Source organism: Typopeltis vanoorti, chromosome 17, assembly GCF_054136105.1.
Source record: "Typopeltis vanoorti isolate ZY-2024b chromosome 17, IOZ_Tvanoo_1.0, whole genome shotgun sequence".
Classification (NCBI taxonomy): Eukaryota; Metazoa; Arthropoda; class Arachnida; order Uropygi; family Thelyphonidae; genus Typopeltis; species Typopeltis vanoorti.
The window spans coordinates 36789198-36805701 of record NC_143565.1 but is presented as its reverse complement, the minus strand read 5'-3'; the positions used below and the strand labels follow the sequence as shown (position 1 = coordinate 36805701).

Genomic DNA, 16504 nt, shown 5'->3' with positions numbered 1-16504 from the left:
ACTGCAGACGGGCTAGGGATATTTTTTCTATATTTTTTAATTTTATATATATATATATATATATTTTTTTTTTGTTTGTATTTTTCATTTATTTTTTACATAGTCCAGAAGCCCTACTCTAGAGACATGTGAAACTTTTTCAAGTCACTTCAAGCCTCCTATAAGTGGGGTAGTGGTCTCACATTGGGTGATGACATTCATCTTCCACCTAAAGACAATCACAAATATCCATGTCCATGGTGGGATTTAAACCTGTAGCCTGTTGGTTGGAGAGCGAGTCAATCAGGCTGACAGTGCAGAGGTCTTTTTTTTTAACACCTATTTTTTGGATGTACCCCAGATGTAGGGAATGGTAATGCCATTCCTGAAATCCTTCTGAAGAGAAGGCTGAGGATTGAGGGAAGGATTGATTATTTTCTTAATTCTGCAAGAACTGTAGCCATTGGATAGGAAGGTGTTGTGTATATGATTGAGCTCTGTTGAGAGAAGTTCTAATGGGACAAAGATCGTAGACTCTATTTGTTACAGTTTTAATTATGCCATTGTTGAGAGAGGGTGGTGCTGGTGGGAAATTTTTTGAATGTATCTGCCTGTGTGAGTGGGTTTTCTGTATACAGTGAAGCAGAGGTTATCATTTGGAATATTTGTTACTAAGGTGTCCAGGAAGGGTAAACTGTTATTAGTTTCCTTTTCAATCATAATGTGGATTCTTGGATATATAGACTGGGGCGACAGAGGAAGGAGACCAATTTGTCTACGGCTCATTTTTCAAAATTTTCATAAAAATTGGCAAGTAGGTGTGAGAAGACAGCAAACACATAGCAGTTCGCTCTATCTGTTTGTAAATTTTGTTCTTCCAGAATAATATCCAGAATTGATAGCACAGGAAAAGAGATCTATGATATCAGAAGGAAAAAGTTTTTTTTAAGAGGTTTAAGGTGTTAATTCAAGGGAATATTGGAAAACAGTGAGGTAATCAAAACTTACCAATATATCTATACTATTTAAAGTTAAATTTTGAATAGAGGTTTTATATAGGATGTTATATGATCAGTGAGGTGAGGGGGTTGGAGAGTTTGCTAGTTGTTTTTGATAATTTGTAGCATAGGAAAATCAGTGACATCTACTGTAGGGCTTATGAGTGTGTGTGTGTGGGGGGGGGGGGGATTGAGTTTATGGAGTTTTGGCAAATTGTCAAGTGTGATGAAAACCAAAGAGTTTGAGTTTTTTTTTGTGTTGTCAGGACCCCAAGAAGATACTTTTTTTAAGTAGGCTTTAATTTTTTTAACCTGTGTTTTGGTAGGATTGTTGCATTGGGATGTTGGTAGAGCTGTTTCAGAGAATAATATCCATTTTATGATTGGATTCAGTGGTACTAAGGACAACTGTAGTATTACCTATATACACTCTGGGATGATAATACTTTTATCTCTTTGTAGCTTTCTGAGAGCAGTAACTTGGTCAGATGATAGATTGCTTTTCAGAGCTGGAGACTAAGAAAGAATATTGGCGATGTCAAGTCTGATGATGATTTCTGGCTAGGTTATAGATTCCATGTTCTATGTTGTATATTAAATCTAGCACCAGCACTTCATTTGACTACAGCAAAATTGTGGCCAAGGCTTAGGGCACTGACAATATCTTTGCTGAGCCCTTTAGAAGACAGATTCACTATAGTGTGGACAGGTTGAATTTGTGGCTTGGATTTAGAATTGCACAGACTGTTATACTTTTTGATATGCTTATTTATTATTTTTAAGAATTCTTTTTGGGTAGATGCATCTGAAATGTCTGAGAGAACGTACCAAAGCTCAGGGTTGAGGATCACTGAGAGTTACGATGGTAACTAGCTGATGCCAGCATTGGAAGCAGCGAGGCTGGTGCATGTTACAGGAATCTTTTCTTACAGTAGTGCAAGACTAGTATGTTTATATATACAGGGGTTCTTTTAGAATGTAACTTGATTTTAAGTTTGACACCATTCAGTTTTACTCTTTCTTGTATTTTTTCTTAGTGTTGTTAATACTTCATCAAACCTTCAACGAGATGTTCTCCAAATTATTCATGGTGGCAGACAGCATGCAAAGCAAACAATACACTAAGTCAAAACTACGTTTATCTAGGCAATTACATCAGCTGGCCTTTCTAAAAAAAACATGTCAGGATACAAGGGTAATACCTAATTGCATCAAATTGAAAGTAAGATTTTATTAAAAAAAAAGTCCTCCATATATACAAATGTGCCAGTCTTGCACTTCTGCGAAAACAAATCACCTCAACCCATGCCAGCCTCACTGATCCTAACACTACCATCGATCACTTGCAATCGGAGTTCTCAGCGATCCTCAACCCTGAGTTTTGGTCCATTCTCTCAGATATTTCAGATGCATGCACCCAAAAAGAATTCTTTAACATTGTTTATCTAGGGAATTAAATCAGCTGACCTGTCTACAAATATGTTGGGATACAAGGGTCATACCTAATACCATCCTACAAGTTGGCATACTTTGGACAGACAGGTAGATCATCCACCATCCATATAAATGAACACAAAACATACATCTGTAATCCCAACTATAGTCTTGCAGTCCATGTATTGGATACTATTCACATGATCTTCCGAGGAAAAAACCATCGCAGTAAATTTAAAAACAGAATGTTTTTGGAATCTGCAGCTGCACTGAGAAATCAACCTAATTTAAATAAATACAGATGCAAGAAACTTTTCCAAAATTTGGGAAATATTAATTCCCAGAGATCTCAGCTTACAACATGGGCTGCCTACAAATACCGATAGAAGGTGCTCCACCTAAATGGGACTTTAGGGTCAGATCCATGTGTGTCATTTATTACTTGTGTTGCCTGTGTGTGTGTGTGTGTGTGTTACAAATACTCATTTTACTCCCTGAAGAAATCTCAATGACTGGAACAAAATATTAGAAGAATTAAAATAGTGGCTTTTTATCTAAGTAGTTTTTAATCCTTTCTTAGTGTTGTTAATACTCCATTAAACACTCAAATAGCCACAATATATTGTACGGTGAAAAAAAAAAAAAAACAGTACTGAACTTTGATGCCCAATTTACTCCATAATTGTACTTATTGAGTGCTGTTTTTTTTTTTAATTAATTTATTTATTTTTGTTTTGCGCCATACTGTATATATCAAAAATATACACTTTGTATCCTGTTATTTCTATGATATCCAAATGGTATATTTACTTCAATGGACACTTTGCATCCATGTCATTATGGATGTGTAATGTAAAGACTGGTATGGTGGTTAAACCTGCAAGATGATCTCCTCCCAGCACTTAACCTTAACACATATACTGAACTACACTATATTGAATATTTCAATACAGTGTAGAATGTATCTTGAGAATATATGAAATACAGGTTAATCATGTTGTACCTTAGAGAACTAACACATGAATATAGTTAATAAAAATATTTTAACATTATTTGTTATTAACTATTGACATAACATTACTGTAGGTCAAATTGAGAACGTGCAAGTTTACATTATGCCAGGTCAGGTGAAATTCAACCTAAATATAGAATCCTTGAGGAGAAATGTCTCCTCAAAAACATTGTCTTTGAGGAGACAATGGATTTGAAGAACTGCAGACTATTATCATTTGATGGTATTACTTAGCCTTTTGAGAAGTGCAGAGAAACTAGGGCTTCTTATTCAGGGTCCATCCTCACCTTCTGGTATGTCTCCCAATCAAAAAATTAGAATAATGAAAGAAAATGTGTTGTATGCTTTACAATTCTAATTAATCGCATAGAAAATAATTATCAAATATGAATTAGCATCATCTAAATCTATGTACTTTGTAGATTATATAACCATGTAAACACATAAAAATGTAGCATAAATTATAAGAAAACTTCATGTTGGAGGCTTAATGGATTTTTTACAACACTCAAAAAGAATTAAAATAGACTTTAATACTTCCTATATTTCGTCCTAGTCACTAGGACATCTACGGGGATTACAAAAAAATTAACATAACATATGCACAAATAACAAACAATACTAAGCCCAACCACGTGGGTGACACTAAAGTCCTATCTAGGTAGAGCGCCCTCTAAGGGCAGTAGTAGGTGGCCTGGAATGTAAGGTGGGAACTCTGGTGATGAGTGTTTCCCAAATCTTCGGAAGCTTAATGCAACCATATTTATTGAGATTTGGTTGGTTTTTGAGAGCTGCTGCTGCTTCTAAGAAAAGTCTCTCTTTCTTGAATTTGCTGTGGTGGAGCATGGTGGTTTTCTTCCATGATACTCTGTGGGTGGTGTCCAAAACATGGTCAGCCAAGCCTGAATGGCCATAGTTGTGTTTGAAGATGTAAGACTTGTGTTCCTCTAGACGGATGGATGCTGATCTGCCTGTCTGTCCAAAGTACGCCAGCTTACAGGAACAGGGTACTTTGTAAACTCCAGGCAGAGAGAGAGGAGGGAGCTGATCTTTCGTAGAACGGATAAACAAAAACACAAGTTAAGAAACTTAAAATTTTACTCAAAAAAGTATCTTCCTGGCCCCCAGATGTCACGAAAAAACTTAAACCTTTCCGCTCCCGTCCCCCCCCCCCCCCCCCCGAATATACGGTTTACCAAAAATCCACAAACCCAATTCCCCACTCAGGCCTATAGTAGATGCTACCAATGCACCTTGCTATAGACTATCTAAACAGCTGGCCAACTCTCTGATCCCCCTCACCGGAAGGTCCCCTTCCTATATAAAAAACTCGACCCACTTTAAAGCCCTCGCAGAAAATTTAAACCTTGAAGAAGACAGACATATTGGTAAGCTTTGATATCTCCTCTTTGTTTACCAATATTCCCTTAATTGACACCTTATCTCTCTTAGAAAACGTTTTTCCCTCTGACATCTTAGATCTCTTTTCCTTTGCCATTAACTCTGGATATTTCTCGTGGAACAACAAAATCTACAAGCAGATAGAGGGAACTGCCACCATTTCCCCCCTTGCCAATTTCTATATGGAAGATTTTGAAAAACGAGCCATAGACTCAGCCCCACTCAAACCTTCTATCTGGCTAAGATATGTAGATGATGTGTTCTCTATTTGGCCTCATGGCCCAGACACGTTAGACTCCTTCCTCAGTCATCTCAATAGTCTACATCCAAGAATCCAGTTCACTATGGAAAAGGAAAAGAACAATTGTTTACCCTTCCTAGACACCTTAGTCACATGCCTGCCTAATGATACACTTACCTTCACCGTATACAGAAAACCCACACACACAGGCAGATACATTCACAAACTCTCCCACCATCACCCCTCTCAACAATATGGCATTATTAAAACTCTTACCAAGAGAGCCCACAATCTTTGTTCCAGTGGAACCGCCCTCACTAATGACTTAACCACATACACAGTACTTTCCTCTCCAATGGCTACAGCGATCACAGTATCAAAAAAATAATCAACTCCTCCTCCATTCCCCTTCCTTCTCGTCAACAAGATTTTAAAAATGCCATCACCATACCCTACATCCGTGGCACATCTGAGAAAATAGCCAAGATACTAAAACAATACAATCTACACACAGCATATAAGCCCCACCGCAAACTGGCTACCCTTATCCGTTCTACGAAAGATCAGCTCCCTCCTCTCTCTCTGCCTGGAGTTTACAAAGTACCCTGTTCCTGTAAGCTGGCGTACTTTGGACAGACAGGCAGATCAGCATCCATCCGTCTAGAGGAACACAAGTCTTACATCTTCAAACACAACTATGGCCATTCAGGCTTGGCTGACCATGTTTTGGACACCACCCACAGAGTATCATGGAAGAAAACCACCATGCTCCACCACAGCAAATTCAAGAAAGAGAGACTTTTCTTAGAAGCAGCAGCAGCTCTCAAAAACCAACCAAATCTCAATAAATATGGTTGCATTAAGCTTCCGAAGATTTGGGAAACACTCATCACCAGAGTTCCCACCTTACATTCCAGGCCACCTACTACTGCCCTTAGAGGGCGCTCTACCTAGATAGGACTTTAGTGTCACCCACGTGGTTGGGCTTAGTATTGTTTGTTATTTGTGCATATGTTATGTTAATTTTTTTGTAATCCCCGTAGATGTCCTAGTGACTAGGACGAAATATAGGAAGTATTAAAGTCTATTTTAATTCTTTTTGAGTGTTGTAAAAAATCCATTAAGCCTCCAACATGATGTCCTCACAGCATAAGAAAACTGTTATTTGAAAACATTCACAAAATTAGAATAATTTTTAACATGATTCAAAATCTTAGAATAATGCAAAAATAAATGCACAAAAATTACAGTCAAAGCGAAACATGATAATTAATACTTTGTTACATCCCCTTAGCTTTTATGACTGTTCATAAATGGGTGGGCATATTATTTACGAGCAATTCAATCTTTTTTTTTAATCAAAACATGCCCTTATGGTCTGCAGACTAGTAAAAAGTTCACTTTTCTCTTGGGGCAACTTGAAGACATTTCTTCATAATTCTCCACAAATTTTCAATGAGGTTTAAATCTAGCGAGTTTGGCAACCAAGGAATTACATTGAGTTGTCTTTCTTTGAGCCATCTAGTAGTGGTCTTGGAAGTGTGACAAGAAGCTGAATCTTGCTGAAAAAGGAAATCACCATCACATAAATCTTCTGATGCCAGTAACATAAAGTGCTCAAGAATTTTTGGTACACTTTGGAATTGACTCTTTTGTACATAATACGCAGCCTACCTAGATCCTCTGCAGTCACATAAGCCCATACCATGATAGAGGTTGCAAATTTCACTGAACATTTAATCCATTCTTTATCAAATGCTTCTTGCTTAAGACGTCAAACATATATCCCTTGATGACCCTTCATCAAGCAATACATGTTTGACGTCTTCTTCTTCTTCTCCCTTCTACATATTAGGCCTACTGGCCTGTTACAGAGCTATCTTAAGCCCTTCTAAGTTGTACCCATCCCGAGGATAAGGTGACTAACCCCTATGCCACCCGGTATATCCTGTGGCTGTAACTACATGTGTTTATGAGGCTGGTTTGCCTGCTTGCGGGAGGAAAAACCCCAGATAAACTGGGGAGAAAAACCCTGCTGGCCACGCCCAAGACTGGCTAACTTGGCTATGTCTGAGAAAGATCCTTAAGCTCTCCTCATGTCGGCGACAGGAATCGAACCCAGGACACTCCTTTCCCAGGCATATGGTTGTGAAGTGCATAGCCACTAGGCTAACTGCACAGTCGTGTTTGATGTCTTGATGATGCAAAACACATTTTGGAACACACAAACACATACTTTTTCCTGTCCTCTTGACCCACAACCGTCTATGCTTACACCATTGCACTCTAGCTGCCTTTTGCTTGGAAGTCATAAGTGGCTTCATCTTAGGCACACATGATTTAAAATCTGATTTGTGAAGTTGTCTCAACATCAGAGATTTAGACACATTCAGACCTAGTTCTTTTCATCCCCTATGAAAATACCTTGCACTTCAGAACATTTTTCTTCATGATATTCTTCAATCTCCTCTCATCTCTTGATGTAGTTATTACCTTTCAACCTCTATTGCAGTGATTGTTTTGAAAATTTCAATTATTAGAGTGTTATTTCAATACTCTACTTACGCTTGCTTGAGAACATTTCACTTCCTTGGCTATAAACTGTTGAATTTGGCCTTGTGTAGAGCCACCATCCAAAACTTCTTAGCTTCTGATATGTCAGTCGTTCGACCCATGTTTAACAAATGATTCCTTACACAAGTCACTCCTTCAGTTACTGAAATATATGCTATTTCTATGCTCTCCTCAAAACGAATTGGAAAAATTTGGAATATTCTAATATTTTGAACCACGTTAAAAATTATTCTAATTTTGTGAATGCTTTCAAATAACAGCTTTCTTGTAATTTATATTATAAGTTTATATGTTTTTACATGGTTATATAATCTACAAACTATGTAGATTTAGATTAACCTAATTCATGAGGTAATAATTATTTTCTATGCAATAAACTAGAATTGCAAATCATTCAACACATTTTCTTTGAATTTGGAATTTTTCCAGAAACCAGACCATGATAAAGAATTTCAAAAGGCTTTCATTAAAATTTTCATCTGCCTTTTTTTTTTTTTTCTTTCTGTCCCATGTTTTTATTGTATTCTCCTGGTATTTTCCTATTTTTTCATCTTTACTGTATTTTTTAGTTCTGACATTGTAATATTTTCTGTTAGATCATTCTTTGTTATATAAAATTTACTTTTTTATTATCATCAGTCTGCAGATTTTGAAATTAAGTTATCCATTTTTCTAAATCTGTTGCTTATATTTTTATCTTTTCTTTTATTTCTTTGTTCGTGTATTTTATTGTTTTATAGGTTTTTGGTTTTGGCTTAGTCATATCCTTTTCTACTTTGTTTATGAAATTTTATCTCTCTGCATGTTTTTTCTATTTCTGTTTCAACTATCTTGGAATTGAGTCTTTTATGTTAACTTTCTCTCTTTTCCCCCCAAGAGCCGTCTTTCTCTATTCCATTTACTCTTTATTCCTAAGCTGTCTGTTGTTGGTTTTGTCAGGTTTGCTTCAGATTTTCCCATTTCTCTTCTATGTTATTTGATTCATGTATGGTTTCTGTTTTGAATTCAGCTCATTTCTGATATTGTTGTTTAATATGGGGATCTTTAATGAAGACATTTTGTAACTCAATTGATAGTTGTTTTCCACTTTATTTTTAGCCATTTTGGTTTAAAAGCGAATTTTTTTTTTTGTCAGTACCATAAAATGATCGGAATTTAATTCAAAGCCTCGATATAATCTTACATTTAACTTGATAATTTAAAAATTACAATAATATAGTCAATAACTGACTTACATCCTCTGTCTGACCATGTATATTTATCTATTTCTTTATGTTTAAATACTGAGTTCATCATTCCCATTATTATAAGTAACAAAATCTCACAGTTTGGGTCTATTTCGATTACGTGTATCTTTGGCAAATCTCCCTATGTTTGTTTTGTTATTTCCTCTTTCCAGTTTTATCCTGTGTCAAATGCTGGGATTTTTCCCTTAAGATCTCTTATACTCAAGCTTTGCTTCATGATGTAGAAACTCGACCGTAGTTTTCCCTGATGTTTAGCTCAAATGGAGGTGGATGATATGTGGCTATGGAAGATCTTGTGGAGTAATGAGGCACACTTTTATCTGAATGGTAGTGTTAACTCACACAATTGCCAAATTTGGGCTGCAAACACGTGTGTTCCATCAGTGAAAGTCACAGTGTGGTGTGGTTCACTGCATTATTTATTATAGGTCAGTACTTTTCGAAGAACTTTGCCCGACAGGACCAGTGACTCATACCATCTCTGCTGTTAGGTATTGAGAGATGCTGCGTAACCTTGTTGTTCTGTAACTGCAGCAGTGAAGATAACTTGACTATCATATTTATGCAGAATGGAGCACCACCTCACATTGGATTGCCTGTACATCGAATGTTATGAAAACACTTCACAGAACACAGAGTGATTAGTTGTGCATTTCCCACAGCATGGCCACTTCGTTCACCTGATCTCAACCCCTGTGACTTTTGGTTGTGATGACATGTTCCTGATTTAGCAGCCTTCAAAGACAGAATAATGCAGCATGTGAGGCAAATCAGTGCAGATCTATTGCACTCCGCTGTAGAAAATGTCATTCACAGAATGCAGTTCTTGGAACATCTGAAAGGATGAATTGTTGACCCACATCTGGAAGTTATACGAACACAAAAATTGATTTGTTGTGTCTCTTCTAGCCATCACCGTGTAAATAATTCCAAACCATGTGTTTATATCACCAAATGTCCCCTGGTGGCATAATTTTGTACTATTTTTATCTTCTGTAAATAAGATCCCCATGTTGTAGAGTTTAATTACATCAAGTTCGGTGAATTTCATCCAATATATTTTTTTGCTACAGGGCTCATGAACACCTTTTCTTTAATTATAGCGACTCTGTATGTGTAGCCATTAAAATCGAAAATTTAGATAAAGTATTCTAAATCAGCTGTTATCCTCCAACAAACTTCATTATTTTTAATTTAACTTCAAATTAAAGAAATGTTGAGAAGAAAGGATTTCTTATTAGTCATTGCAAATTTAAAAAATTGTACCAAATAGTTGTTTTGCTGACACCCAACTGGTGGCTTCTCAAGAGTTTATAATAAGAAGGTATGAAGAAGTCAACAGTTAGGTGTGAGCAAAACTAGTTGCTACAAAATTTATAATGACTAATAAAAAAAAATTATCGTTATTTATTTTAGTCATAAAAAATTTCATTATGTCATATTTTAGCTGTTCACCCAAGTTCACCCCAATTTCCTTTGTCTTGTGGCTATTTCTTTTGTTTCATGGGAATAGAGGTGGTGTGAGCTATGTTTTTTTTTTCTTCTCTACATTAGCTGTAGTGAAACTGCACTGTAACATATTTCTCTTTTCCTTAGGGGGTTTACTATATTGATCACCTACTGTATCTGGCAGTAATTTGTCATTAAAAGTATATAATGCATATGCTGATGAGCTAGCTTTGTGCTGTATGTGTGCCTGCAAGTTGGCATATTTTGGATCTAAATGAAATACTTAACATCTGCTTTCAAGACCATTGGAAAGAGAAAACAATACCACATGGAATCTGTTACATGTATAACAAGCTATTTTGGAATCCACACAGTGAAATACTCTTCAAATCTCAACAGATATATCTGAATTCATATATCCCAAATTTAAGAGACTAATTCTGAGATCACATGCAGCCCATTGGTCATATGAGATGGTATTTGTTAAAACTTTGGTTCTTCCTTTTCCATTAGTATTTATTTATTATTATTTATTTTATTTATGTATTTTTTTTTTTTCAGTATTGTGTTTGTGAAAGTGCTTTTACAAAATACTGATTTGAATTTAATGCTGATATTGTGTTGCAAGTTCATATAATTTGGAGGGGAAGGGGAACAAAACAAAAAAAACTTATCGTTTATGTCATAAAAAGATGATTTTTTCTTTTGTTATTTGAAATATTTTTTAAAATTTAATCTATTTACAAAATAATGTATTATAATTTTATGTATAGATAGTTTCATTTTTCTCGTTGGTATGTTTTTGCATAGCTCTTAACACTTAAAAAATCTTTAATCACATGGTTTTGTTTAATATAGAAATACCTTTCTTGACTAACGTTACAAATACATCTCTATGGGTTCTAAAAACTGATCACTATAGTTCATTATTCATACAATATGCATCATACTGTTCTTAAACTCCTTCATTGACAAGGCATGCATGCCTCTGTCAATCCATTTCACTCATTATACTCTTGCAAACCATGTGCTTGCAAGATAATTTTCCATCTCATAGTGTGATTTTCCCTTCCTCATAATTCTGGTTGTCCTTCCTGCACACTTTTTTTATGTGGTTCCCACTCAAAAAGTTGTATGTTAGTACCATGATTGTACTAAGGAATTTTTTTATTTTATTTTTATTAATTTTTATAATTTTTTTGTATTTATTTTTTATATAATCCTGAAACCCTGTTCTAGAGACAAAAAAAGGTGGAACTTTTTCAAGCCATTTCAGGCCTACAATAAGCATGACAGTGGCTTCACACTGGGAGGTGAAATTCATCTCCCACTAAAGTCATTCGCAAACACTGCAAGATTGCTGTTTTTCCTTTATGATTCTGATTTTTCCTTCAGACATTTGAGCATTTTCCTAGTCCCAGTAGCTCTTTCCCATCCACTGCTATCCTTTTCTTATAGTAGTGTTGCCATAGTATTGCTCCTAGCTACTGTTTAAATTTTTCATAATTATTGCTCTCTTTTAGAAGTTTAGCAGTCTTCTAGGTCAATACTGCATGATTGCTCTCTCTCTCTCTTCAGAGGCAAACTCCATAATTTTGCCCATCCCTGGTTCTAGAGAAATCCTCTAATATTCTTACCAGATCCAGAACTCTCAAACCTCTGATCCACCTCCATCACATGCTGTTTCAGATAATTATCTTTTACCAGCTACATATTGTTTTTCTTCCTGCTATATGTCCCTTTCTCCTTCCAGTTTATTTCATCATAATGAAATTCTCTGATAATAATTATTTACTCTGCATTCATTGAACTAATCTGCCTCTGCATGCCATTTATTATTATTATTACGTGGCACCTCCAAGGAGTCCAAAGACTCATCAAGGGGTGGGCACCCACTCTTCAACTCTCCATATCCACCACTTAGCCCACCAAACTGCCAGTAGCATCATGCATCTATGCCAATGAATGTTATCTACGCTCAACACCACTAGTATTTTTTGTCTTTAAATTGCCCGTGTTCTTAAGGCCGATTTGCATGTATGCTGGATGAAAAACTCGAGTTTCTGGGGGGGGGGGGTCCCTGCTACCGTCATATGATATCAGTTAACTCACCTTCAATTGAAAAATATAAAAAAGTAATAAAGAAAAATTCCTCTTGTCATGATGAGATTCGAACTAAGGTGTTTTTCCAATCAAAGCTACAGATCTCTGCCCAATATATTTTGTCCTGTTAGCCTCATATTACATCAGATAACTTATGCACTGCCTCTTACAATTTTGCCTTCTTGATCTACTTCTTTTTATCTTGGTTACTATTCTTCTGTAGTCATCTTCAGTACCCTCCCTTACTGTTTTGTCATCCCTGAAAATACAATACGCCTTACTTTCTGTTTCTGATATCATCTTCTATCCAGTTTTTACTGATGCTGATAATTTTAGGTCAATTTGAACTAACCATCAGCAGAAACTCCTTATTCATGATGATTCTAGCATTTGCATAAATGAATATCTCCTGGGTGCACAATGATTGTCTTTCTCTGACATTCACTTTTCTCAAGGCAAACACACATGCGCACCTTCATCTTTCTCTAAATAGCTATTTGTTTCCGTGATTTTGAATTTCCCATCTCTTGCCAGAAACAATATTCTTTCCAGATACCCAAGTCTAAGTCAAATGTAATTTGCCAGCATATTTGAAAAATATATAATAAGTAATCCTATAAACTAGTTCACTCAGTCACATACTCATAAAACCAAAAAAATCTATTACATTAAACACAGAATTCATATTTATTTTCAACTCTTCAGTAATGATTGAATCATGTTTAAAAAAATACAAAAAAAAATTTTTTTTTTAACGCTAATTATTCGTTCTTATTAGTGACAGTTTAGTCATTAAAAAAAGCAGATACTTTTGTTAACTTATGTTTTAAATTCATTTAATAGATGTTTTTGTTTTTATCTTTCCAGGCAACAGAGGACCGTCCATTTTTTTTTGCCCGGAAGTTTGAGCCAATTGTTAATCAGCAAATCATTGAACAAGTGGAAACTTGGATATATGGGCCAAGAAAATCAGGTTGAGTTTCTGTTTTCTTTTATAAATACTTTGACATAATTCTGTTCTACAGATTAATTTATTATTTATGTATTGTACATGGAATATAAGCAATAATACAGATATCAACAAATGGTTCACAGGCATGGATGTTCCCCATTTGGCAGTACATTACTTACTTTATTTTTATATAAATAATTGCTTTCTCTTTCAAGAAATATTCAGAAATAATACAAGATTATTATGTTTCAGTTTCATTTGAGATCTGATGCATCATTAAACCTCTAATGATCTTCTTCAGGGACTACAACCTCCTGTTATTTAAAAAAAAAATCAATGGTTTTCTTTTTCTCTTCTCATCCTTTAATTTGAAAAGATTGAGTGAATACATTATATATGGGTAAAAGCTGAATATATATAATGTATCCACCCAATCTTTTCAAATTAAAGGATGAGAAGAGAAAAGAAAACCATTGATCTTTTTAAAAATAACAGGAGGTTGTAGTCCCTGGAGAAGATCATTAGCAGTTTGATGATGCATCAGATCTCAAATGAAACTGAAGCATAACAATCTTGTATTATTTCTGAATATTTTCATCATCATCATCATCATCAAATTCCTGCCATGTACCCTCAAGGGGTGTACAGGATATGACAGTACTACATGAAAAAAATACACATTATTACTAACTTCCTATCTACAATTTTCCTCCAAATCAGTCTGTTACTTGTCAAGACTCCAACATTATCAGATCTAGTATTTCTATCGTCTAAGGCACTTTGTACCGTATCAATCCACCTATATCTTGGTGTTCCTCTGGGTCGTTTTCCTGCCAACCCGGCAGAGAACACTTGTTTTGCTAATCTTTCCTCTCCCATTCTATTTACGTGACCATACCACCTGAGATTAGCTCTGCTAACGCATTCCTGGATGCTGACAATGTCAAGTACTTTCCTAATATCCTCGTTTTTAATATGATATTGCCATTGATGCCATCTGTTCACGCCTCTAATCTTTCTCAGGACTCTCATATCTGTGGTCTCTAGTCTTTGGTCAAGTGTTTTACTTCTGACCCAGCTCTCAGATCCATAAGTTAAAACTGGTTTGAACACTGTATTGTATACAACTAATTTAGTGTTCCGACTAATTTCTCTCTTATTCCATATGAATTTATTCAATTGACTTCCCACCATACCAGCTTTGTTGATGCTGTTGTCTATTTCCATATTTAATTTACCATCTTCACTAAAAATCGTGCCTAAGTAGCTGAAATGTTTTACTGAAATGCTTTACACAACACAGTTGACATTTTCAATGATTCTGCTTATTTTCATTGTCTTTGTCTTTTTATTGCTGACCTTCATACCATATCTATTACAACAGCTATTCAATTTAGTCAGAGAATCTTGCCAGACTTGTAGCGGATTTATTTAGAAGTATAACATCATCCGCATAAAGCAAAGAGCTGACATTAACATCTCCAATTTTGATATCAGGTTTAATACCACTTTCCTTCATAATGTGATCCATATAGATAATGAATAACAGAGGGGATAATGTACATCCTTGTCTCACACTAAATTTAACCATCTTCCTGTACTTCCTTCAGTTCTAACTGCTGACTTACAACTCAAATAAAGACTAAGTATTGCTTGATATAATGCCCCATTGACACCATATAACTGCAGCATATTGAATAGCTTCTCTCTTGGCACCTTGTCATATGTCTTTTCCAAATCGACAAAACTTAAATATAGATCTTTGTTATATTCCCATGCTTTGTCGACTATTTGTCGTAAAGTGAAGATCTGATCCTGACAGCCTCTATTTGGCCTGAATCCAGCTTGTTCTTCACCAAGCTATTCTTCCACAATTCTTCTCAACCATTTCTCAAGTATACTTGCATATATCTTACCAGGAACACTCAATAGGGAAATACCTCTGTAATTCTCACATGCAGTTTTATTTCCCTTTTTATATATGGGTACTCTGAGAGCTCTGCTCTAATCATCGGGAATTCGTCCCTCTGGACAGGAATTCTGAACTATGCAGTGCAGCCACTGTAAGACTTTTATACCACCATACTTCAGCATTTCTGGTAGAATATCATCTACTCCTGCTGCCTTTCCACATTTCAAGCCTTTGATGGCTTTTTCTACTTCAAGTATGGATATGTATTCCTGACTGTATGCCTGTTGGGTGTTTTTTACCATTGTGCCATCACTGCTTGTTTCATTTACCAATTGTTCGAAGTAATTACTCCATACTTCAAGGATATCTTTTTTCCCATTTTCATGTCACCTTTATCATCTCTAACTCCTTTTACAGCACTCTTTCCTCCATTTCTAAGCTTCTTCAACAACCTCCAGAATATTTTGCCACCTTCTTGATATTTATTTTCTATATTCTTGCCAAAGTCCTCCCATGACTTTTGTTTAGCTAGTTTTACACACTGTTTAGCTTTCTTACATTTGTCTCTGTATTCTGTAAGAGTAAAAGCTGACTTATTTGCCAGGAACTTTTGATATGCTTTCTTCTTTTCCTTCACTGCCTCTTTAACTTCCCGTGTCCGCCAGGGAGTTCTGATTTTTTTATCCTTGCACACAACCTCACCACATGCCTCTCTGGCAGAATCAATCATTGTTTTTTTCAGAGTTTGCCACTGAATCTCCAAGGCTTGATTCCTGTTCTCAAACTCTTTCATTTTCTTTTCAATAATCTTTCTGTATTTTAGTCTACAGTTCACATCTGAGAGCTGCTCAACTTTTATTCGCTTTAAAACTTTCTTACATGTTATTCTTCTCAATATTATCCTGCTCAAGACTAAATAGTGATCACTTCCAATTTCAAATCCTCTGTACACTCTGGTGTCCTGCACCAGGGAGAAAACATCACTATCAACAATAACATAGTCAATGAGACTTTTCTTATTCCTAGCCTCTTCTCTCCATGTGAATTTGTGCACATTTTTATGTTGGAACATGGTGTTAGTAATAACCAGTCCATGTCCTGAGCAGAAATCCAACAGATATTTTCCATTATTATTAGCTTTGCTCTTTTCAACAAATTTTCCCAAAATATTTTTGTATGTCTCACAATCAATTCCTACTCTG

General features: G+C 35.6%; 1 protein-coding gene across 1 annotated transcript in view; it reads left to right on the top strand.

The window, feature by feature from the left end:
* oxt (Xylosyltransferase oxt) overlaps positions 1–16504 on the top strand; it is a 335397-nt gene that overhangs the window by 196547 nt on the left and 122346 nt on the right. The window contains exon 9 of the mRNA XM_090406721.1: positions 13306–13411. Within this exon, the coding sequence (XP_090262847.1) occupies positions 13306–13411 (106 nt within the window). The remainder of the gene's footprint in view (positions 1–13305; positions 13412–16504) is intronic.